The sequence below is a fragment of the Setaria viridis genome, chromosome 6, assembly GCF_005286985.2.
Source record: "Setaria viridis chromosome 6, Setaria_viridis_v4.0, whole genome shotgun sequence".
Taxonomy (NCBI): Eukaryota; Viridiplantae; Streptophyta; class Magnoliopsida; order Poales; family Poaceae; genus Setaria; species Setaria viridis.
The window spans coordinates 1,367,735-1,392,948 of NC_048268.2; the positions used below are offsets into that span (position 1 = coordinate 1,367,735).

Consider the following 25,214-nt stretch of genomic DNA (forward strand, 5'->3'; position numbering starts at 1 on the left):
ATAGTTCGAAGGAATAGATCTAGATTGACTAAATTTTGTTCAAGGGTTAGACAGACAAAGTGGATAGTTAAGAGAAGTAAAATAAAAAAAATTTCTTAATAATATAATTATGGAATTCTCATACATGCTAGTATTTTTGTAGTTGCCTTTGCTTTTTCTTGAGATATATATCCTATCGCAGGCAACATGATTTTTTTTTATTAAAAGTAAAACCGTTTGGTGACTCCTTGAGTACCCAATTGGGCGTCGAGCGAGCAACACAAAGTATCATAGGAACACATACATAATGACTACAAACGACATCATTTGCAGCTGTGCGGGACAAATGCAGAAGACGTATTCGGGTAGGAGAAAACTAGAAGTACCAAATGTCATCACTATTCACTAATTGAAAGCAGTGATGAAAGTGGTAGAGGGCAATAGGCCACAACAATTATGGGCAGCGAGAGGCAACGCGATGACAGAAAACTATCCTCTCCATTCTAAATTATTGGTCACTTTAGTTTCATGCTAAGTAAAATCTTTTCAATTTTAATCAAATTTATAAAAAAATATGCTAATTTTCACAATACCAGATAAATATAATAAAATTGAAGTTCTTGTAGGATTATATTTAATATGATTTTTTACAAGCAACAGTGAAAACGTAGTATCATCATTCTCCCCTATCACAACTAATTAATATTCAATCCATACTAAAATATAGCTAAGTCTAGATTTGTCCTAAGTCAAATATTTTTAATTTTGACAATAATATCTCTAAAAAATTATTTTAAAAAAATATATGTTCTAGTATTGTGTCATTTTTTATCTTTGTGATGTTTTGATCTTTATTTTTAAAACTAATAATATGTGGCTTAAAAATCTTGTGAGTATTTAAAATATTCTAAATGTTACTCCCTCCATCTCAAATTACTATTTGTTTTGGCTTTTCAAGATACATAGCATTTGCTATGAATCTAGACATAATATATATCTAGATGCATAGGAAAAGCTATGTATCTAGAAAAGTCAAAACGAATAGTAATTTGGGATGGAGGGATTAGTTTTCAAAATAACAACTAAAATTATATCTTAATTTCTAAATGCACCGCTTTTTCATCAAAAAAAATATACCACTTTTTCTCTTACCAGAACAAAAAAATTTCATCATCTTATACGTATCTAGTGAGGATTTTAATTTGACACTCATCTATATATGCTGTTCTATTGGAACGAAGGATTTTTCGGGATTCTATTGTATCCAGCTGGCTGAGGAATTTTACGGTGTATTTGGTTGAGCTGTGGCTTTTAAAAAAGTAGCAGTGAGTTGCAGGCTGTGGAAAAGTTGTTGTAGGTTGTGGGTTATAAGAAAGTTGAAAACCGTTTAGTGAAACAGCTGCGGCTTTTTGAAAATACTTATGAGTGGATCCCAAATGTCATCCACCGTCTCTTTCACTAACATATGGTCCCTACAGTCATTGACACATTTTTTTCTTTCTCTCTCTTCTTTTCCTCTCTCTTCCCTCTCGCGTGGAGGGGCAATGGCGCGGCCGGCCGGCGAGGAGGGGCAGCATGCCCGACGGCGAGGGAGGGGAGGGGCACGGTCGAGCTGCCCATTCTTCTTGCAATGGCGGCGGGCTCCATTCCTCTTCTCCCTCCTCCTGCTGCCATTACCATCAATTCATCGCCCACGGCGCATCTCCGGTCGATTCGCCACATCCACGGCTTCCCTAGATAACCCGCAACTTCGCTGCCACTCGCCCGCCGCTCTTCCTCGCCGTGTCGAGCTCCCGACGACCACCTCCACCCACCTCTGCCACCGACCCGAGCTTGTTGCCGGCCCCGATTCGCCGTCGTGGGTAGGCCTCCGGCTGATACCTCGTGCCCTCGGCGTCCCCACAAGCTCCCGCACCCATTCCACCCCTCATCGCCCTCTCTCATCCACTCTGCAGGGTTGGAGGAGATGAGGGAGGAGCCGGGCTGCCGCGCTTCATGTGGGAGGATCGGAGGAGGAGAGGGGGGCGGAGAGGGCCAGCGCGTCTGAACCCTCGTGCGTCGCTGGAGTGGGGAGCGGGAGCCGTCGGAGAAGGGCGGGCGTCGCCGCGAGAGAGGAATGAGGAGAGAGAGAGTTGACGGGAAGAAAAGAAATGAAGGGGTACGTGACTTACGAGTGGCAGGTGGGTAATTTTCATGAAAGGTTGGAAGCTACAGTCGATGGAAGTATACTGTGAAAACTAAAAACTACATTAGGAGAAAGTAGATGCTTTGTTGGTACCAAAAGCACTTTGAAAGCCCAACCAAAACCCGCTTGACTTGACTAGCATCTTGTCTTTTTTTTTTCCTTCCAGGAAACAGTAGCATCTCGTTCCTACTACCTACCTTAATTAACAAATGGGTGGGCGCTGTTCTTCTTCCTCGTCCCCAAATCGAAGGGAGAGAGAAATAGAGATTACAGATCCTTGCCTGCCTAGTTGCTCCGACCCGTAGCCTGCAGTTCGATTCGTGGAGAAAAACGACGCCGCCGCCGCCGCCGCTGCGGGCATGGACTTCGTGGATCGGCTGGGGCCGGACGCCTCCGCCGCCGTCTTCGCGGTGCTCCGTGACCCCGCCGACCTCGCCCACGCCGCCGCCGTCTCCCGCTCGTGGCGCACCCTCGGTCCGCAGAACTCTTCTCTCCCCTAAATATTTTCAGATTTATTTGTATATTTTGTTTCCGCTCATAGATCGAGATGAGACGCCTCGATCCGGATTGGATCGATTCCGTTCGTGCTTAGTTCCGCTGCACTTCTCTTGTTCACAATCTTAGCTGCTATTTGTTTAATTACTATTTTTGTCCTGTCGTTCTTGCCTGCAATCTCGTTAATTTTTCCGCTTGTTGCCATCGCCACGCCACGCGGGTGGGATTAAATTTGTTCTCCAAACTTCGTGTCGTCCAGTAATGGTGGTTCACATGAGCAAGATCCAGTGCCTGAGACTGTGTCCTGAGGTCGCCAGCTTCACCCGGATTGAACTCGAACAGCCAACCAATTCTGCCAGTGGTAGCGACAGTGGCGTAAATGAAGAAGATGCTGGATCAACTGCTGCTACTACTACTTGGGAAAACTACAAGACAGAGAAAATGGTGTACATGCATCTCGTCCATGCTCTTTTCTCCCCTCACACTTGGATGAGCTGCATTACTGCCTGCTTAGGAGCATCCAGCACCGACAATTTCCCAGGTGAGAGCATCCAAAATACCCTTGAGCCTAGGGAACGCGTGAACAATTGGCCATGTTACTGGTCCAGCGGAGGCCAAGAGGATCCTGCAGTCCCGGAGTTTCTTGTGTACAAGCTTTGCTCAGATCTTTGTCTCATCGATGAGATCAGGATACAACCATTCAGAGGTTTGTGTGATTGTATTTACTTCCTTTTGTATGTGGCAAAAACTTTTGTGCCTGCTACTAATATGTTCCCGCTATGCAGCTTATTTCCAGCGTGGCCTCCCGATATATTCATCACAGTATGTTCGCTTCAAGTTTGGCTGTCCAAAGTTGCCTCTACGACTTGAAGATCTTGTATCTGAAGAGAATGAAGGGCAGCTGACAGCTGATGACAACTATATTTGGATGTATACATCCTCGGAATTCCCAATGTTGCAGGTCAGCTCAATATGTCGTCTTCTTCTTTATACATGTACTGTTTACCCTCTTGAGCAATTCATCAACTCCGGGAATGGATCATTGAGTTGACATCGAGCAATCTTTGTAAGTTTGGCATGAAGAAACTATATTGCAGTTGCAGTTTTCTTCAAGCTCTCAGCAGGCTTTGTAAATTAGGCATGAAGAAACTAGATTTGCAGTTATAGTTTTCCACTTATACCATAGGGCAGTTGAATTTTGTTCAATATATTCAGAGTTGTGTTGGAATAAACTGTTTTCATTAAAATGATTCGTGCTGTTCCAGAAAAATGTTTTGCAATCTTTCAAGCTACCACGCCCAGTTTTATGCATTGGTGGAGTGGTGAAGGTTGAGTTTCTCGGGAGGATTCAGAAACAGCGGGAGGATGATCAGTACTACATATGGTCAGTGCCACAGCCTCGCACATTTCTTGATGAAACACCGACCCCTTCTGTCGCTGTTTTTTTCTTTCTTTTTTTTCTTTCTAGAATACGTAGGAGAGCTGTGTATCTTTGTATTAAGAAGATAATAAAGTTTTGTTACAACGTGGGCCTACCGGGCGCACGCACACGGCTAGGATACGATACGGTTTTACATGATGGAAACTGAAACAACCAAAAGCAAAACACTCAAAGGAGCAGCAGAACAGCGAAGATGCAGGTTCAAACTGTCGGCCAACTGAAAGCAGCAACTTGCTTTGCGCCAGCTGCGCTCCAGAGGTTAGCCTCGTCAGTGATATCAGCAACCAGCTGGATGGGCGCTTTTAGTGCTGCTCTTTGGAAGACCCAATCGTTGCGCTGCTTCCAAATCCTCCAGGACACTAACATGAAGATTGAGTCCATTCCTTTTCTCTTGTCATCGCCGATCCTCTCTCTTTTCTGGAGCCACCAATCTGACAAGGATTGGTTTGGCGACGGCGGATTGTTCTGAATGTTCAAGGACAGACTGATAATGTGCCAGACTTGCTGTGTGAAGCTACATCTAGCGAGCAGATGCTCGGACGTTTCAATTTCCTGATCGCATAGTATGCAATCTGCTGTATTCTGCAGTCCATGTTGATGTCGTCGAGCTGCCGTCCATAACCTTTCCTCAAAGCTAACCACATGAAAAATTTAACCTTCAACAGCGCCCATGCTCGCCAAACTGTTTTGGCCACCAGGGATTTAGATGACCCAATGAAGAAGGCTGTTGCTGTTGCTGTTGCTGGTTCTGTTTGTTTTTGATTGCATGCATCTTTCATTATAACTGATGGTTGGTGCCCTTTTCTGCAGCGTGTCCCATGTCCAAGTGTTGGGAACTCCGTTGCCACGAGAATTTGGGGCAGCTCCATGCCAGAATGGTCCAGTCCTCAAGTACTATCCAGATCATGAACCATCGGAAGACAGCGGAGGGCGAATCAATTGGAAGGGCTTTGAAGAGAGTATGTGGCGGGCACTTGTAATTAATGGTCAAGGAATTGGATTGAACCAAGAGCTGTTGAGCAGGCTGTTAGGCCCTTCGTTGCAACTTGCGGTGGAAGAAGAGAGAATGGCCAAGGCGAAGCGAAGGAGGTCACTCACCCATTACCTTAGAAGGTTCTCTGGCATGTAGTCTGTTATGCGCCAGACAACTTCATAGTTTGTTTTGTCATGCCAGACTACTGGCGCAACCCAAATTTCGTCCCGTTCATTTTCTGCTGCTGGATAAGAGAGTGTATATGACAGGGAATGAGATGAAATGTGGCAAGATGGTGCCTCTAGAGAATTGAAATATGGTATAATTGAGTGGTACTAGTAGCAGACTTGACACTTGTGTTGTTTGTTTGTTGCAACTATGGTAGAATGCAGCGCGTCCTGTTGTTTATGCATTGTAAATATGGCAGAAAATGCTGTTATAAAAACATATTCAGAGAAAGACTGATGCGGCCGCTGGTTCTTCCTATATGGGCCAACTCCGTGCAAACAACATGAGCCAGCCCAAATAGCATTTTTTTCTGGACTTCAGCCCAAATAACTTCTGCTTCCTTCCCCTCTTGTAAAAAGAAAGAACTGCTTGGTTCCTTTGACGGATCCCGCCGCCGCTTTCTCCGGCGCCGCCTTCTCCGGCCATCTTCGCAAGGTTGGTTCGCCTCCACCGCACCCTATTCTCTTACCTCTGTATTCGTTTCTGAAACGCACATTTTCTTCTTGGTCATCGGGAGTCTAGGTCGCGCGCTCGCCGCCCGCCGCGTCGATTCTTTCCCCTCCGGCTCCGGCCAGCCATCCTCTTCCGACGCATCGATGCCTCGCCGCATTCCGACTTCTAGGATGGTTTCTACGTGCACAGCGGAGACAGAGCATGGCGATCATGTCTTCGAGATATTTGATTACAGCCAACACAGGGGCATGGGCACCGGAAAGTACATCAGGTCCTGCATCTTCTCCGTCGGCGGCTACGGCTGGGCCATCCGCTTCTTCCCCGATGGATTCAGCAAGGCCAGCGAAGGTTACATCTCAGTTTTCCTCGAGCTCGTGAGCAAGGACGCCAGAGTGCGAGCCAGCTGCGACCTGAGGCTGGTCGACCGGAGAACCGGTTTGCCGACTTCGGTGAGCAGGACAGAGCTGAGGAAATTTGATTCCGGTAATTTTACTAGGTTTGCTCCTCAGGATGGTATGTTCATGGGCCGGAGCAAGTTTGAGGCATCTGCGTACCTCCAAGATGATCACGTCACAATCCAATGCATTGTCAGTTGTCACTGTTAGGAAAGATCCACATGTATCAGTAACAGAATTGTTCGACAGGATCGAGATCTCGCCATCCAACATCACGGAGAAACTTGGCAAGTTGTTGGATTCAGAGGAGATTACAGATGTGACACTCTTAGTGTTGGAGGAGTAACTTGGCACACAGGATCCTGCTCGCGACACGATCACCGGTTTTTAAAGCACAGTTCTATGGGCCAATGAGGGAGAGGCGAAGGAACAGCTTGTAAGACCATCATTGTCTGGTTTATCATATTCTCAATCTACTAACATTTAGTCCCTAATTCAAATATTCCCAGCACTGTTTTGGTTTTATCTATAGAATAGCTTAACGGGTGAATTGTGCAATGGTATGTATACTTGGTACTTCTGTTATATACTTCACTCTTTGTCATGTATAGTATTTTATTATATGCATACATTTCAGAGTAGTAGACACTCAGGCAGTTTATAATTGCATAGAATTCTGGATGCATCCATCCATTATAACTCAGTCTACAACATAACAATAACATATTATTGAAGCTATCATCAATAAAAGGAAAAAGGCTTTTTACACTGTCACTATGTTACTTATTTACAGTTTAGTAATTAGTTTTTACCATTTATATTTTCTAATACCAGTATATCGCCTACAATCATGCGCATAACTCTAGAATGCGCGCGTGTGTTTTTGCATGCATATTTAAATGCACTGGTTTCAGATGAATTTGTCAAAGTTGTTTGTGACTTCTCTTGATGTGTATTTGTGATAGTTCAATAAATCATTGTGTGCAGAAGAAGCATGCATTAGTCAAATTAGCTGGCAGTGGCATGCAATATACAGTCACTTGATACACTTATGCAAGTATAATCTTTCTCCGTGTATGTACAAAGCTTTGCATTCTGTTTTACGCCAAGCAACTTTATTGTGTGTTTTGTCATGCCAGACTACTGGCACAACCCGAATTTCTACTCTTGTTCCTTTTTTCTCTGCTGGAAAAGAGCGTGTCAGTGACAGGGATGAGATACTATATGGCGAGATGGTTCCTCAAGAGTAACATGGTATAATGGAGTGGTACTAGTTGCAGAGTTGCGACTTGTGGTATTTGTTTGTTGGAACTATTGTGCAATGCAGGGCGTCATATTGTTGTTGATGATACTGTGTTCTTGTATAGTTGATCGAGGAATATAAATAACCCTAAGCCCTTGTAGTTGACTACATTTACGTTTTTATGATATCATGTTTGTGGATTCAAGTTGCCTTATTTTTTTCCGAAAGGACAGCAAGAGATTTACCGCAGGTTTTATTAGACGATATTCGAGTTACCCTATTAAACATTCAATTTCAGTTAAGGACTACTACAGGGTTGACTCTGTTTTCTATTGCCCTTAGTCCAGATTATTGAATGACAGGTTGTTTGCTACTTGTAGTGCTGAATAAGTCCAGTAATTAAAATATTTGTGCTAACAGGAGGCCAATCTTAAGATACAATGAGTCATAAAGAATCAGAATCACTCAAACAAACAGGCAGTGGTCAGTTTATTTACTTCTAGGCAAATTATGCTACATTGGCCAGCACAAAATTTCCACAAGATCAGTCATAAAGCTTGCAGTTCAGTTGCTGCAACATTGCTCTCCAAACAAGTATAATGTCATGATGAAACCATTCCTCATTTTGTTGTATCTGACACCTGACCTATGACACTTGAACCATTGTTTTACTTTAACATTTGTAGCGGAGGGAGAAAAAAAAAGAAAGAACCCCAAAAAGAAAGGAATAAGGGGCCAGCCACAATGGGCCGGTATATGGGCCGAATTTGTTACAGGCTTACAGCTTACATATTGTTTTTTCAGAGATCCTATATAGCTTCCGGTAACTTTTTTTTATTACTTCACTTTCGATGTTTGACATTCGTGCAACTATATCTCAACCGCACAGCAGCCGAAGGTGGACCAGCCAGCAAGCGCGCATGCATGTGCGGAGCGGATGGTGCATGTTGACCAGGCATGGTTGTTGTGGGTGTTTTTTTTTTTATTTCAAACTTCAAACTGCTTTTTCTCCCAAACCGTGAATTCATTTTTGAATCCGTTTGAACCACTGTATTGTTGAGAATTAATGTAACGTGATAAGATCCAATATGAATATATTTTGTTATCTTTAAAAAAATCAACATTTTGGATGATCTATGTCAACATTTTAAGTATGGTACTTTGATATTTTCATATTAAATGTTAAACTTAGTTTGAAAGAATGTTGAATCTAATATTTAAAATGTTGAGTGCATTAGTTTGATATTTTGAATATATGAAATCATAAAATCTTTTGCAAAAAAATAAATAATAGCGCACATTACCTTACAGGTAGCCTCCTAAGTGTTATAGTCCACGTTTGCTGTCCTGCATGCTGCACAGCCCACGACGGTTGATGCCTCTCTTGCTCGCTGCTATTGTCCTGCGTGCATACCAGGATATGTACTGGGTAGCATAGTTGTTGATTTTTTTTCTTTTATAATTTTGCAGAAATAAATATCTAATTAAAAAATTTGTAGAAATATGGATTAAATGGTGGAAGCAAGCTACCGCCAGTTCAACCAGCGATAACTTCGCTCCTCTTGACAACACACATTTAAAAAATCATAACTGATTCATATGAACTTGGATGGAGATAAATTTTATATAAAAAATTTAGATCCTGACGAGATCTAGAACTTTGTAGTTCAAACTATTTTCATTTGGTGTCATCTTGGTGATCAAATAATCGACACAAGTTTCATAATCTATAATTTTCATATAAAAAGTATTTCTATCCGAGTTCATATGAATTAGTCATAATGTTTTGAATGTGTGTTGTCCAGTTTGAATCTAAAATTTGAATTTTAAATCTGAAACTGTGTTGATTATTTGAGCACCAAGATGACACCAAATGAATAAAGTTTGAACTAAAAATTTGTATATCTCGTCGAGGTCTACAAATTTATATGAAAGTTTATCTCCATCCGAGTTTATATGAATTAGTTATGATTTTTTTAAAAAAATTTGGATCCGCTATTTATTTCTGCAGTAAAAGAAAAAATATAAAAATAAAAAAATTCCATAGTTGTTAGGCCGTGGTGGGCTTCCTGTCTGGCTTCCGGAAGCCCCCCATTTTTTTGCTTTCCTATAAACGACTCCTAGAGTCCTAGTGATAGAGACCTGGTGTCGTCTGTCGTCTCCTCACCTTCTCCGGCGCCGCCACTTCTCCGCCTCCGCCGCCGCCGGGGCCGCTCTTCAGCGGCCATCTTCGTAAGGTTGGTGACCTCCGGCACGATTCTTTCTCTCACTCTTGCATTTCCTTCTGAAACGCGCCTTTTCATTTCCTTTTGCTGATCGGATGTCTAGGTAGGGGCGTAGGGCACGCCGGCACGGCCGCTTGCCTCCGCCGTAGCGCCGGCCCATGACGACGCCTACGACAGTGTCCACGTGCACCGTGGTGACGGAGGAAGGCAAGCATGTCTTTGAGATCTTTGATTACAGCAAGCTTAGGGGTATGGGCAGCGGGAAGTTCATCAGATCAGCAACATTCTCCGTCGGTGGCTACGATTGGGCCATCCGCTTCTATCCCGACGGGTTATCCGCGAATAGCATGAATTTCTCAGTTCATCTGGAGCTCTTGAGCAAAAACACCATAGCCCGGGCTGGTTGTGACCTGAGCCTGGTCGACCAGACCACCGGCTTGCCGACGTCAGTGCACAAGACGGATCTGAGGGTGTTCAATTCCAGTGGTAATAGTAGATTTGCTCCGATGGGTTGTGAATTCATGGGTAGGAGCTATTTCGAGGCGTCGCCGTACCTTCGAGACGATCACCTCACCATCCAATGCATTGCTACTGTAAGGAAAGAACCACATGTATCTGCACCGGGGTTACTGAAAGAAATTGAGGTCCCGCCATCCAACATTGCGGAGCATCTTGGTAACTTTTTGGATGCAGAGGAGGGGGTTGATGTCACATTCAGTGTTGGAGGAGAGAGTTTCACAGCACACAAGGTCGTGCTTGCGATGAGGTCACCAGTTTTCAGAGCAGAGCTGTTTGGGCGAATGAGGGAGGCGAATGAACAGGTAGTGATGATCGAAGAAATGCAACCGGATGTTTTTAGGGCCCTGCTGCATTTCATCTATACTGATTCTTTACCTGACATGGATGATCCGGAGGGAAAGGCTAACGGAGAAATGATCCATCACTTGCTCGTGGCTGCTGATAGATATGCTGTGGACAGGCTGAAGTTGGTATGTCAAAGCATCCTTTGCAAGAATCTTGATGTGGAGACTGTGTCAACTACATTGGCTTTGGCTTATCAGCATAACTGCGAAAGGCTTAAAGATATTTGCCTAGAGTTTATCACCAGTTCATCAAGCGTGATGGATTCAGTGGTGGCAACCCAAGGTTATAAGAATCTGAAGACAACCTGCCCATCTGCACTGGTAGATGCATTTGAGAAGTCAAGGAAGTTTCATAAAGCATAAGGAGCTCATCTCTAGTTGTCCATCAGTGTTAATTCTCAATGATGCAAAGAGTTTGCAAGATTTTGCAATAGAAGGTTTGTCAGTTTAACATATGCGCAGCTTATTGTTAGATGAATCTAAAAGGACAGGCTTTGCCGCTTTAGTAGTTTTCATCCTATGCTCTATTCCATATCTAAGTTTTCCAAGCAGCAATTGGCTCGTTTTATCTGTTGCGTGGCTTAATCTGCCAACTGCCTGCTTGTCTCTGCATATATACCTGGTATTCCCACTATATAACTTTATTATCGTGTGAGAAATCTTTTTGTGTCTGACTGTCTGTGCACATACCCTTTCACGAATAATGGATGTGAATGCTGTGTACATTTACTTCTAATTCTGTGATGCACTCATCCATTATAATTCAGTGTTAGACATAATAATAGATATATTGTTGAGGGCTATCATCCATTATCGTGTTTATTTTGTCTCCTAGTGTAATGAATTTTTTTGCAAGGAAGAAACCTTCATACATGTTTCATAACTTACAAACAAAAACTCAAATTAGCAGGCAATTGCAGGCAATGTATCTTCACTATATGCACGCTTCTTCGCGAGTCTCTCCTTTGGCACTATTTCTATCTTCCAGCATTATGAGTTAAGACCCTCACCTTTTTACCTCTGGTACTTGGTATTTTTTTAAAAAACAGATGACAACCTAAAGTTTACATAATTATGGTAATTACTATACTAGCTCTTTGGCACTGATCGATAGAAACATCTTAAAATGAAGTTTGAACTTAGCACAAGTTTCAGCTGTGATTTGGTTTGTGGTAACATATTTTGATTTAATATGTACTATTTTACTAAAGGTAATTCTGCAAGCTTGGACAGGTATATATATTGCACACCACTTCCATTATTTAGTTGATGAGAAAAAAAGGATGCCTAGCTTATTGGGGCAGTTTCAATTAAGAGGCGCTTCTCAAAAGCCATATGACCAGAAACATATGCAGTTGGCAATTTCTTTGTTGTGGTGGAGAGGAAGGGAGCCTGAACAATAGGGGAACAAGTTATTGCATCGTGTCCTCCCACTCTCGCGCATCCAAGCAGAGGCGGCACTCGCGAACCAGGCCTTCAGTCCTTCACGTTGTCGCTTGTTCTGGCGCGCAGGAGCTCCTCTGCTGGTGGCACGCATGTGCTCACGGGTAGAGAAACGACTTTCAATACTTGGATAAAAATCTCGGAACGAATCGGACCTGGGACTAAAGAGGCATTAGTCCCGAGTCTAAATTTCATAGTTCCTGAGAGCTCTTTTAGTCTCGGTTGGTGGTTCCAACTGGGATTAAAAGTTGTCTCTCCGACTCAATCTCTCTTCCTTATGCTTATCTCGATTTGCTCCTCTCCCTCCTCCTCCCTCTGCTCCCTTCCCCCTTCTTCCTCTAGCTCCTCCCCAGCCTCCTCCTCCCTCTGCTCCCTCCCTCTCTCCTTGCTGCAGGCGGCCGGCGAGGCGAGCCGCCGCCATGCACGGCCCAGTGAGGTGCGGGCAGCCCCGCGCGACACAGGCAGTCGGCGAGGCGCAGCAGCCAAGCATGGTGGGGGTGCCCTGACGCGACGCCGGAGCGGCCAAGCAAGCCGCGGGCAGGTGAGATTGGCGAGCGGTGAATGATTATTTGTTTGTGAATGATTCGTTTGTAGTTTTTGCTAGTGAATTCACCAGATGTTGTGAATCAAATCGAACTCATGTGCTGTGAATAAGATCTTGTGCGAATTGATTGGTTGTGTGTTCTTACTTGTGTGATGGTCATTGTGAGATGAGCATGTTTGTTGCTCTTGATTTGATTGTCTATGTGGTAGAGTTGGAGGTCAAGGAGGTGGTACGGTGGTCGAGGTAGAGTCGCAGGGGTGACGGGGCGAGGAGGCAAGACTGGAGGGCATCCTACTTTTTTATTTTTTTAAACCTTTTAGTCCCCACTGGTATTGGCTTTAGCCTCAAAAAATTAGTCCCAGTTAGATTTTCAACATATATGAGTCTATTCAACCAGAATTAATACCCGTTTTTCCACCGATGACTCCACACGGATGTGCTTCAATTCCTGTGGCACACATGCGGCTACCGCAGCTGGAGCCCCTCCCAGAGGACGGCCACCGTCGGTGGATGGTCCACATCCCTCCCAAGTGCGCGAGCCCGGCCGGAGCCCCTCCCAGTGGACGCTCCCTCCAGGAAAGCCAGCCCTGCCAACGGTGGCCATTCGCGGCGCGCGACGATCTATTTGCTGCTTTTAGAATATGCCATATGTGGCTAGAACATGTTATTTTGAATTTACTGACCTTATATGTCCTAGGCAATGATCCGTGCTGAAACATGTTGTGTTCGAAGAGCATGTGTAAACTTGTACGGACTTATGTGTTTTGTGACCTCTTTAAGTTAGAAAAACTATTATGAGTTATAGTGCCCTGCAACAAATTGGCATGGTCCAAAAGTGTCTTGTGGCAAAGACAGTAACTTGTAAGCTCAACTTTGAATGGTGTCTTACAGCCTGTATATTTTGCCAATGTTTTTCCAGTTCTAGAGACGATTCACAAATTCTCCGAAGGATTTTTTTCATACTTTTGACCAAAGGAAGAATTTATCGTAGGCAGATGTCAGAGATGATTTTACATTAACCGTCCTGATATCAGGGCAGTACCACAGTAATAGTAGTAGTTAGATTAACCTGAGTACTGCCCCTGTCCTTAAATATATGATCATTTTCTTGCAACTTTGTTTTGTCAACTAAAAATATGAATTTAGAAAATGGTACTATTCATCAAAGTATATATCCAGGGCACTTGAGCGCCCTAGAGTTGTGAACAAGATGGTAGATGGCAGACTGCTATTGGCAAACATAATCAGTAAAAACTAAGTCATCCTCCAAAAAATGACACCATTAGAGTATCGTTTTCCCAATTTATGATGGTACCCATCAACAATATAATATTGTTTAATGCTAATTTTTCATAGACGGTTCATAGCATACTTTGTAATGTGAACGTCTCTGTACACATATCAATTATACAACAATAAAATGAAACTGTCAAAACTTAAAGTAAATGTTATTCCTCCTCCGCTCATCAATAATGCAATTGTAAGTTTAGACAAAAAAAGTTGCGTCATTCAAAATGTTGTTAAAATGGTATTCATTTTGTTGCAATTGACACGGAAAAATGTTCATAAAACATAAATCAGGGATACATGGGCTCTCTTCGGGATATCATTTATTTCATGATCTAAAAATAGCACAAAGCCACTGGTTGAATTATATTATACACTAAGGCAGAAATGATGCACATGCAAAGTTATCACAATGGCCAACAACTCTAAGAATGTTAAAGGTTAGCCAACCATAAGTCCATTTTTATCCGCGGTCCGATGGTATGATTGAAAAAATATTGACGCACGAATCCACCCGTACATCACTGTTGATTAGATGCCGGTCGGCAAGGAACCCACTCGTTGGTTGTTCTTTCCTTTGATCTTATGTCCTTCTGTATATTGGCATTTTCGTGGAACCAGCAGAGACGATCACGCCAAGCCAGACATTCATCAGTAGGTACTTACCTAACCTGCTACTGCTACTCCTAATTTATTGGTTGTGTACTCTGTCAATGGCTCAGCCTTGTAAAAGAAAATTTACCAAGCAGTCACGAAAGCTAACTTCAAAGTGCAATATCGCTTGCACGCCGTCTCGGAGGTGCTCAGGTGCACGTCGAGACCGTCGTCGGTGTCGGCATCTCGAAAGGATGTTTGGTGGACACTCGACGCGATCGAACAAACGCTCTTAAGCTCGCCGGAGAAGGCGGCGGCTACGACCGCGGCGTATGTAGAAGGCGGAGACCCAGGCCGGTGTCGTCCCGTGTTTATTTATACAGCAGGTTTTGTTTTGTTTTTGAATCGAAATCGTGTCGGTTTCGAGAGGGAAGAGGATTGGCGTGACTGAAGAGTCTCTTATGGCAGCCAACTTTGAAGTCAGTTTTGCTAAAAAACATTAGGATCTTTGAGAATTTTGTAAGATTCATTGTGACAGTTGTCACTAGCATAGAGATTTTACTAATGTGGAATGGTTCTTTTTTTTTTCTAAAGACGTGGAATAGCCCATTTTTCCCTTAGAATGATCCAGTCCTACTGGATTTTTGGGCCTTCGGCCGCTCGCTCGCTAGCTTCCTTCAGGCCTGTGTGGTTCTGTGGGCTGCACTTGGCCCACGTGTGAGCGCGTATTAATTTTGGGGAGGGACAACCCGACGCCCTCGTCTTTCCTTTTCCCCACCGCCTCTCTTCTCGCATTCTCCGGCGCCGCCGCCTCGCCTCTCCGGCTCTGCCGCCTGCTCCGGCCATATCTTCGGAAGGTTCGATCGCTTCAACCAGACCCATGTCTCTCCTCTCCTAATGTAATTCTGAGATGCGCCTTTCTTTGTCGCCATCGGTTGTGTAGGGCACACTCTTGCCGCCGCCGCCGCCACCGCCGACGTCGCGCCGATTCTTCCGCCTGCAGCCATCCTCCTCGTATTCAGCGCATCGCCAGCCACATGACGACGCCGACGACGGTTTCTACATGCACCCCGGAGACGGAGCAGGGCAAGCATGTGTTTGAGATCTTTGGGTACAGCGAATACAGGGGCATGGGCGTCGGGGGGTTAATCAGGTCCGGCACCTTCTCCGTGGGCGGCCACGACTGGGCTGTCCTCTTCTACCCGGACTGTCCTTGCGATTACATCACCGTTTGTATAAAGCACTTGAGCCAGGACGCCAAGGTGTGGGCTTCCTGCGAGCTGAGGCTGGTTGATCAGACCACCGGGCTGGCGTCGTTCTTGCATAAAGACGGAACGAGGTGGTTTAATCCTGGGGATTATTTTCTAGGGTCAGGTTTGAGCAAGAAACGCACACAGTTCGAAGCATCAGTGTACCTTCGAGATGATCACCTCACCATCGAGTGCATTCTCACTGTGAAGAAACCGCGTGTATCTACAACCCAATTCTTGAACAAAATCGAGGCGCCGCCGTCCAACATCATGGAGCAACTTGGCAAGTTATTAGGGGAAGAGAACACAACAGATGTCACTTTCAGCGTTGGGGGAGAGATTATTGGAGCACACAAAATTCTGCTGGCGGTGCGGTCACCAGTTTTTAGAGCAGAGCTCTATGGGCCGATGAAGGAGTCGAAGGGGCAGCATGTGACAATTGAAGATATGCAGCCTGCTGTTTTCAGGGCCCTATTGCACTTCATATACACTGATTCTTTGCCTGATGTTGATAAGAATGTGGGAGAATTCAACAGTGAATTGATCTGGCATTTACTTCTGGCTGCTGACAGATATGCTGTAGACAGGCTGAAGTCAGTATGTGAAAGTATCCTTTCCAAGAATCTTGATGTCGAAACTGTGTCAACTACATTGGCTTTAGCGTATCAGCATAACTGTGACAGGCTTAAGGATATATGCCTTGGATTCTTCTCCAGTTCAAGTGCGATGGATGCAGTGGTGGCAACTGATGGTTATAAGAATCTCAAGACAACATGTCCTCATGCTTTGATAGATATGCTTGAGAAGACAAGGAGGTTCCATAAAACATAAGCAGCTCATCTCAAACTGTCCACCTATGTTTTAATTATATTAATAGATTGCCAGACATTGCTAAAGCAGCTCATTGTAATTGGAACGTTTGGATGAGCAGACAGTGTGTTAGATTATTCTCAGAATGGTTAAGTTAGTTCTTACTGTCATCGTTTTCCTAGATCAGTTCATACCAAGAACTAGTGTCTATCAGGTATTTTAACCTTTTAAACAATATGTTGGTTTAATCTGTTAGATGGTTTAATGTATGGATTGTCCACTTGTCTGGAAACTCCTCATTTCTGCTATACTGATATGTAACGTTTACTATTAGCCTTGATAAAACTTTCCTCATGCGCACACTTTATCTGTTTGTTGTATAATTGATATGAGTGCTGGGCTGCTGGCATTCTATCCATTACAAATCCACAATAAACTTAAGCATATCATACTGTTGAGGAAAGCATCATAAGTTTGAGAAAACTTGACACTTTCACAGTTTTAGTTTTTCCCTCATTAGTAGTACTCTTATCAATGCTATTTTCCAATAGCATTATAGCAATCTCATCCTTAGTATTGTGCATAATTCTAGGCTGTTTTTGTGCCTTGAATATATACTTAATAACAAGTATGATTTTCTTGATTCATATATTTATTTAAGGCAATAAACTTCTAAACATAGGAATTTTATTAGAAATTTGTACAAATCCTTGAGAACTGGAATCCCTGCGGTAGATGTGATCTTTTTATGGCCTTGTTGATGGCCAACGGTTGGTTTGAGCTTGACATGATAATATTGAACTTTCAAATCATCTGCTTGCTCTATTGAATACAGTGCTTAATCAAAATAAATTAAAGTTTCTTGCTACTTTTTCTGCTGTCTGTTTATATTTTCAAAATGAAGAATGTGTGTTTAATAAGGAACTTGCACTAATGTTAAATAACTTATGTGTAAAAAATAGAAAATTAACAGCCATTCATAAGCAAAGCATTGTCACATTGTAACAGCAGTGTAAGTAGAAATATAAGCTACATGCAGTTTATGAACAATTTAGGATTACTTATGGTGCTGTCATGATTCCTCAATTCTCTTACTTGGCACTGTTTTTTCTTCAGCATTCTCAATTAAGACCATTGAAACGAATCGGATTTTCATTTTTGAAAATCCAACTCTCAATACCCTTGTGATAGTCCCTGGATCAGTAGCTATCATGTACAGAACTCATTTCAACAAAATATCATTTCCATACAACGAAATCAGAGTACAAGATATAATATTTACATCCGAATAAACTCAGAATAGAGCTTAAACGGCAAGCAAAACTCATACGCAGCAGTAGCTAGGCCTTCAAGTCTTCATCTTTGATCTTCACCACAGGCATTTTTGAGCATAGCACTCAACCCTCAGTCGTACCATCCATCGTAGTTGTTGTTGAAGTCGGACTCGTAACCTGCAAACTCACGAGCTAGAAAGGTCCACGTCACCATCCGTACACAAGCTGCTTTAAGTGGTCTAATACTAAGGGTCAAGAAATAGTCAAACAATAGGCTCGAGTTTCCTATCCAGCAGCAAGTGTAAGAAGTAAAACTCCATATCCATCATCCCAACCTCTCAGCCCATCGGGCACACCTGCGTCGACAGGGTCGAGGCAAACACTCCCTCTCTTCGCCTCTCAACATCCACAGCCAGATCCTAAAGGGAAAGGGAGCAACTTCCCCTCTTCCCGTCTGCAGATGCGGCTCACATCACACACAAGTAGCACTAAGGGGGAGGTAGAGATATCCCAAAACTATGGAGAGTCGTGACGTCACAGGGTTGTCCATGATCGAGGATGCGGCTATACGTATAGTTTTAACTCTACAAAGTGTGTACACTTGGACCCATCTCGGAGTGAGACAACCGGGGATCAACCGACTGAACATCACACTACCAGGCGAAGAACGTGGGAGTTACGATACCATTATGCATCTGGGCTATGCGATCCCCTGCAGTCGACCACCCTAAAACTATGAAGCACTCCCACCGGAGGCAATCGGGGGCAAAAGCAAATCAGGGGGGCTAAAGGTCGGCACCACTTCTCCCTACACTTATACTGTTTCCTACGGCAGGTATGGTACCGCACTTGCCAATCTTGACCCGGGCCTAAACCCATAATTCGGCGAGTGGTGTGCATGTTTAACATATTCCTGTGAAGTATGGCGATCCACTCGGTTTCAGACCAGGGCGAGCTTCTAACTTCCAAAAGCGTCTCCACAACGTGATCCGTAACGGCACCCATAACAGGTATCACCCCCAACTCCTATGCTCATCAATCGTGTACTCACAACAAGTACCAAATAGGGAATGTCCGAGAACGGACCCCAAGCTCCCAATCCGAAGATTGGGTTGTGTAAAGCTCACCCCTATCAAGTATCCCCAAAACACCTTCTCCCGCCAGTTTTAACTGAAATTCATTTGGTTGATTTCTGCAGCTTGATTTGGATGTGAGTTCTCAAATATTGCAGGCTCATTGAACTGAAATTGTAAAGATATATTAGAAGAAGATCACGTAGACATACTAACAATCCAATTCAGAAAAGGGACTGAGGCGTTGGGCGTGGGTGAACGATCACAGGATTTGGGTTCCCTATGAAACCATCATTCACAGGTGACTGTGGCACCGAAAGATCCCTTTTCGTCAGTGTTTGGGCTTCCGTCTAACCAATCGATGGCGTCCTATACATGAACAAATAATACACAGGGTACTGAAATTTTTATCCTCTTAAGTCAATCAACGGCATCCCAAATTACCAATTCCCATACGCATACATGAAAAAGAACAATAAATAGTTGGTATTGAATTCTCGTATAGTGAAAGATGAAGCACCAAGTATATCGGGTAGCACGAAGGCAAACATAAACAGGCTACTGAAAATTAAACTGAAACTTCTTTCAGCACATCAACAACCAGGGATGTGGTATGTCTCGGACGAATACTGCAAGTCGATCGGAAAATAAGGTGATGGTACGGATTGTGTACCTCGCGTACGTAGCTCATGGGGGCCGCCGTGGCGGTGGGCTGCAGCGTCGTCGTGCCCACCTCCTCCGCCACCGCGCGGTGGGTCGGCGTGACCAGCATGGCCTCCTGCGCACGCAGCACGGGCGCCGTCCTCGCCGCCGCGGGCCCCTCCGCGGGCCATCCCCGCCGCGTCCTCCGCGACACGGAGGAGCCACGACCTCCTCGTCCCCGCCCGCGCGGCTCCTCCTCCCCTCGCCGCTCCGCCGCGGGCCGCGGCCCCCTGGTGACCTCCACCTCCGCGCGGCACGCGGCCGCCGCCGCCGCCACCGGCTCGTCCGCCCGCCGCGTGCGCCTCCGCAGCGGGGCCTCCCACACCGCCGCGCCACCCTCCGTGCCGCTGCCGCCACCGCGGCCCGGCGTAGTCGGCGCGGGCTACGGCCACCGCCACCGTCATCTTCCTCGCGCGGTGGTCGCGGTCGCCGCGCTGCGCTCGATCCCCCGACGCGGAGCTCGCTTGCGGGAATTTGGTTGCGGGGTTTTGGCGCGGAGGCCGTTACGTTTGGGGGAGCGGATCGGACGAGATCAGGTGGAGGAGGGAGGAAGGGAATTCTGCCTGGGCCCACTTTCCGGGTCCGGTAAGGTTGTGAACGGCTGGCTGGCTCGTCCAACAGGGTGCGGTGTGAACGGCATTGCCGTACTGCCATCTTTATTAGTGTTTGCGTTGGTGCATATCATAACTTTGTAAAATGTGGCAGACAACTAGTGTTTCCATCAATTTTTCAGTTGTCCTTTGATATTGTTGAATCCGTCAGTTCAAGTTTCCGCTCTTACCCTGCCTGTTTGTTTCCGCTTATAAGCAGTTTATCGGTAAAAATAACCGACAATCACACCAAACATTGAATCTGTCAGTTCAAGTTTCCGCTCTCGACCTGTTTGTTTCCGCTTTATAAGTAGTTTATCGGTGAAAATAAGCAATAATCACACCAAATGCCTTGTTTATTTTCTTAGATTATCGCTGATGTGATACGTCGCTTCATAGATTTAAACTACAAGAAGCAAAAAAGCGAGAAACGAAAAAATCTTCGCTTAGATTATAATCCAAGCATGGTTGAGAGAAGTGGAAACAAAGCTGTACGAAGAAGTGATGACAAATATTACTCACAAATTCATATTCACCACCTGAAACACCAGAAAAACAATTAGAAACGGATTTTGCCTACAATTTGGATTGTTTTGACGATTTCGATTAATACTGGTATTGTGAAATGGTCCTGTCATATTGGTTTGGCATTGTACACCTCTACGTTGGTATAGTCTTAATTCTTAAAAAGTCAGCTAGGCTTGTGCCTCTCTCCACAGTAGGGTTGCACATATTCTCTCTGTCCAGAAACGTATTCAGGTGGCACTTCCCAGAAGACTGTTAGCCTGTTACTCCTCCGTTCAAATTATAGATCATTTTGATTTTTTTAAATCCATAAATTTTATTGGATATATTCTATTTCTAGATACATAATAAATCTTTTGGCACGAAGATCTTTTGAAATTTCAATGGCGGAGGGGGTCCTCATCACAATTAATTTGTGCGGCTTTCCTGTGGCATTTGATACTGAATATGTTGCGTTGCATTTCCTAATTTAAATCAGTTAGTGCTGTGACACACCATAAATCAGTTAGTGTTCTCTTTCCGTCTTAGGGGGTGTTTGGGAGCACTCCACTTCACGAAAAATTGCTCCACTTCACCAACTCCGAAAATTTCGCAGCCAAACACGTCTAGCTCCAGCAACTCCGGCTCCAGGAAAAAGGTGGAGCAGGGGGGTAGATCCACGTTTTTTGTGGAGTACCTCAAGAGGTGCTCCAAAAACCCGCTGTACAGACCTCCTCGTGGAGTTGATGGGTATTTACCCACCATTGCCACTCGTTACACAATAACGGTTCGCGAAACAAAAATAGACTCCCGTCGCTCCCTGGCGAAAAATAGACTCCCGTCGCTCCCTGGCGCGCGCCGCCCGGCCGCCGCCCGCCGCCTGCCGCGCCGCCCGCCGCCCGCCCGCCCCTGCCGCGCCCGCCCCTGCGCGCTGCCCGCCGCCCGCCGCGCCCGCGCCTGCGCGCCGCCCGCCGCCTGCCGCGCCCGCGCGCGCGCCCTCCCTCCGCCGGCCGGCCCTTCCTCCCCCTCCAGCGGTGGGACGACCTCCAGCATCCCACCGCATTTCTGATATTCCGTGCGCCCTCCCTCCATTTCGCAGCCTCTTCTCGTCGTCGAGTCGCATAGCAGTGGCTGCGAGCAGGAAAGAGGTGATGCGGCGGGGGCATGATGGGAGGAGTAGAAGAAAAGGCGGGCCGCGCAGCGCACTTGCGCCTTGGCCTCCGCCGCGCTACGGTGCTGGCTTGTCTCGCCGACGGCGCGGTCTCGACTCGTTGGAGCCACGCTGTATGCTGTCGTCGAACCCACCTCCTCTGTCCTCTCCCCTTCCGCAGCATGTGGACCGATGTCGTCAAGCACCGCTGCAACCAATGTGGTGGTCGGTGGGTGTTCCGAACCTGATAAGGGGCCACTACAGGCTATAAGTTCCTCTTCCATATTCTTCTCTGCTCCGTCTCTAACAGTTGCTGCTCACCAAATGTTCGATCAAATGTCTGAGAGACGGAGTTTACTCTCGAGCTCTTTGCTTAGCATTGCCTCCATGGCAGCTGCTGGCTTGGTGCTTTCTTCTTTGCAGGCACTGCCGTATGCTGCTCTGGGAAGGATGGACTAGGCAACTGGCCAAGCCTCCACCGTCTGCTGCTACTATTGCACTTCCCACTTGAGCATATGCTGGCGTGTACAGGAGGAAAGAAGGGGAGGAGAGAGGAGAGACAGACATGTAAACAGCCCCTTAATCCGGCACTAGCTTATGGGCTCTCCGAGATAGCTCTTAATGGGCCAACGGTACAGCGCCCAAGCAAGGCCCATAGCCATAATTCTGGTGGTACAGTTGCGGCACAGCCCACTTGTAAACCGTCGGTTCCATTTGTTCGCCGCGCCGTCGCCGCCTCCGACGCCCATCTCATCACGATCCGATCGCCTCCACGACCTCCTTTCCCTTCCCACTACCGAACCAAGAAGAGGGATCCACCGCGCGCGCGCGCGCGTGCGCACATCGCGGCACCATGCTGACGACGACCAACGTGAGGTCTGCGTCGACGTGCCAGCCGCCGGAGACGGTGCAGGGCATGCACGTCTTCGAGATCCTCGGCTACAGCAAGCAGCGTGGCATCGGCTCCAACTCCTTCATCCGGTCCGCCGTCTTCGACGTCGCCGGCTACAACTGGGTCATCTTCTTCTACCCCGACGGCTTCGGCGACGAGATCGCCGCCGCCGCCGGCTACGACCTCGTCTCCGCCTACCTCCGCCTCCTCAGCACGGGCTGCGGCAAGGTGCGCGCCTCCTGCGACCTCCGCCTCCTCAACCCCGCGACCGGGTCCTCGACGTCGGCGCACCCGGCGCTGATCACCACGAGGGAGTTCGACCCCGATAGCGACGGCGGCAGCAAGGTCTGCCACTGCCTCTGCATCGGCCGCAGCGAGCTCGAGGGCACCTACGTCAAGGACGACCGCCTCACCATGGAGTGCGTCGTCACCGTCAGGAAGGAGCCCAAGGTGTCCAAATCCAAGACCTTCCCTAGCATCAAGGTACCACCGTCCAACCTCAAGAGGCAGCTCGCCAATCTGCTGGAGAGTAGAGAAGGATCGGATGTCACGTTCAGCGTGGCGGGCGAGACGTTCGCGGCGCACCGCCTCGTGCTCGCAATGCGGTCGCCGGCGTTCAAGGCGGAGCTCTGTGGACCGATGAGGGAGTCGGGGACAGTACAGCATCCCATTGTCATCGAGGATATGCAGCCAGATGCATTCAGAGCGATGCTCTACTTCATCTACACCGACTCGATGGATTACAACGACGATCTCCTGAGGGATTACCATAGTGGGAACTGCGACATGGTGCATCACTTGCTGGTGGCGGCGGATAGGTACGCTGTTGAGAGGCTGAAGCTGACGTGCCAGAGCATCCTTTGCAAAAATCTTCATGTGCGGAACGTGGCGACGACGCTGGCTTTGGCTGATCAGCACCACTGCGACAGGCTGAAGAATGCGTGCATCGAGTTCATGTGCTGTTCGAATGACATGGATGCTATTGTGGCAGCACAAGGGTTCAAGGATCTCGCAACAACTTCGCCTTCGGTCTTGGCTGATGCAATGGTGAGGATGAGTAAGGTTGGCAAAAAGTTAACAAAAAGAGCATTAAAAGATGGATCTAATTAAGAGTCCCTAGAGCTAGCTAGCTTAGATCTTTTTTGAAGCGGACGGTAAAAGATTTGCCGAATTTTGATTAGAAGGAAGGAAAAATACGTAGCTAGCTTAGATTTTAAGATGCTAGTAATATTTATCTATGAATTGCTGCTTTAGTATTTAAATTTTACGAACAGTTTATTGTTTTAAGTACCTAGTCGTATCCTAAATACATTTTGGTTCTTTGTTACCCTTTCTCCATCTCCGGTCCGTGATTTTCTCCTTGAACACCGGTGACCGCATCCCAAGCACGATCTTGGGGGCAGTGAAAACCTCTCCTTGAACATCAAAAGTCACATCACACCCCTCCTCCTCCAAGATCCTCCCAAGGTGCTCTGACTGTTCCGATGGCGGCTCTTCGACAGCGAAGACCGCCTTGGTCTCGGACACCTTGGGTTCATGGACGACGGTGATCGCGCACTCCACGGTGAGGCGATCGTCATGGGCATACATCAACACGTACGTTCCATCTGAATGTGCTGACCTGCGCGCGCTTGTTCACCAGCCCCGATCTGTAATGCAACAAGGGCACCGACCACCTGGCGGACGCCGCCCCGGTGGCCGGGTTGTGGAACCTGAAGGCGGCGCAGGACGCCCTCGCCGCGGCGTTCTTGGTCAGGAGTTTGAGGAGCAGCACCAGCGCGCCGCCCTCGCTGCCGTCGGGGAAGAAGCGGTTGGACGGCCCAGTCGTAGCCGCCGACGGAGAAGGGGTCGGAGCAGATAGACGTCCCGGCGCGGAGGTGCTCGTGGAGGTTGTATCCTGCGATGTGGAATAGGTGCGTTCCCTGGGCCGACTCGACGGTGCATGTTGATGTTGGCGCCGTCGAGTCGGCGGTGGCGTAGCTTGAGGCTTCAACGGAGGCGCCATGATATGTACACTACTAGAAAGAAAATGTGCCTCTCCTAAACCCCCCCAGTACTGGTTGGCCAACCGGTACTGACCAATCGGTACTAGAGGGGGTCCTCTACTACTGGCCAACCGGTACTAAAATACAACAACCGCAAATATCTGGGCCGGCCTAGCTCTGCACGCAACTAGGCCGAGGGCACGGCCCAGTCACCGACCAGCTCCTTCGACCAGAAGGATGGACCGCCGCTCCAACCAGAGGAGGCTTGTCAGGAGTGGGACCACAGTCCGACCCCGGATAGGATACTCCCGACCAGCTTCTCCTGGCTGGGGGCTCCCGACCTGGTTTCCCGACCAGGTCCCTGCCGTATCGCCTGCGCCGACCTCCCGACCATGGACGCCCGCCCCGCGTGAGCCCAGGAAGTAAGTGGGACGAATAACGAGGCAACCTCCGGGTCAGCCGGCCGTACGCAGAGCCGTACCGTGCCATGCCCTGCGCACGTTTGCACAGTGGCACCGTAAAATTAAGGCCAAAGACACACTATACCTTTTCCTCTTGCATAACACGAGAGTGATTATACGTGTTTACATTGGACTATTGCATTGACATTGAAGCATCTAACTAGATGAATATGTA

The 25,214-nt window shown here is 46.7% G+C and overlaps 5 protein-coding genes across 5 annotated transcripts; all 5 read left to right on the plus strand.

Annotated features, from left to right (window-relative positions):
• Positions 1–2,338: 2,338 nt before the first annotated feature.
• On the plus strand, positions 2,339–5,428 carry LOC117860863 (F-box protein At4g00755). Its single transcript, XM_034744265.2, has 5 exons — positions 2,339–2,638; positions 2,919–3,365; positions 3,445–3,620; positions 3,925–4,043; positions 4,911–5,428. Exons 1-5 carry the CDS (start codon positions 2,524–2,526, stop codon positions 5,227–5,229), a joined length of 1,176 nt encoding a protein of 391 aa, XP_034600156.1. The 5' UTR covers positions 2,339–2,523; the 3' UTR covers positions 5,230–5,428.
• A 574-nt stretch (positions 5,429–6,002) lies between these two features.
• Positions 6,003–6,495, plus strand: LOC117860866 (BTB/POZ and MATH domain-containing protein 1). Its single transcript, XM_072294528.1, has 2 exons — positions 6,003–6,237; positions 6,347–6,495. The coding sequence occupies exons 1-2, from the start codon at positions 6,003–6,005 to the stop codon at positions 6,493–6,495; spliced, it is 384 nt and encodes a 127-aa protein (XP_072150629.1).
• A 3,362-nt stretch (positions 6,496–9,857) lies between these two features.
• Positions 9,858–10,991, plus strand: LOC117860722 (BTB/POZ and MATH domain-containing protein 1). The gene has a single exon (XM_034744092.2). The coding sequence runs from the start codon at positions 9,869–9,871 to the stop codon at positions 10,841–10,843; it is 975 nt and encodes a 324-aa protein (XP_034599983.2). The 5' UTR covers positions 9,858–9,868; the 3' UTR covers positions 10,844–10,991.
• A 3,961-nt stretch (positions 10,992–14,952) lies between these two features.
• On the plus strand, positions 14,953–16,472 carry LOC117860865 (BTB/POZ and MATH domain-containing protein 1). Its single transcript, XM_072294415.1, has one exon. The coding sequence runs from the start codon at positions 15,386–15,388 to the stop codon at positions 16,427–16,429; it is 1,044 nt and encodes a 347-aa protein (XP_072150516.1). The 5' UTR covers positions 14,953–15,385; the 3' UTR covers positions 16,430–16,472.
• A 6,082-nt stretch (positions 16,473–22,554) lies between these two features.
• On the plus strand, positions 22,555–23,882 carry LOC117860723 (BTB/POZ and MATH domain-containing protein 1). The gene has a single exon (XM_034744094.1). The coding sequence runs from the start codon at positions 22,555–22,557 to the stop codon at positions 23,701–23,703; it is 1,149 nt and encodes a 382-aa protein (XP_034599985.1). The 3' UTR covers positions 23,704–23,882.
• The last annotated feature ends 1,332 nt before the right edge of the window (positions 23,883–25,214 follow it).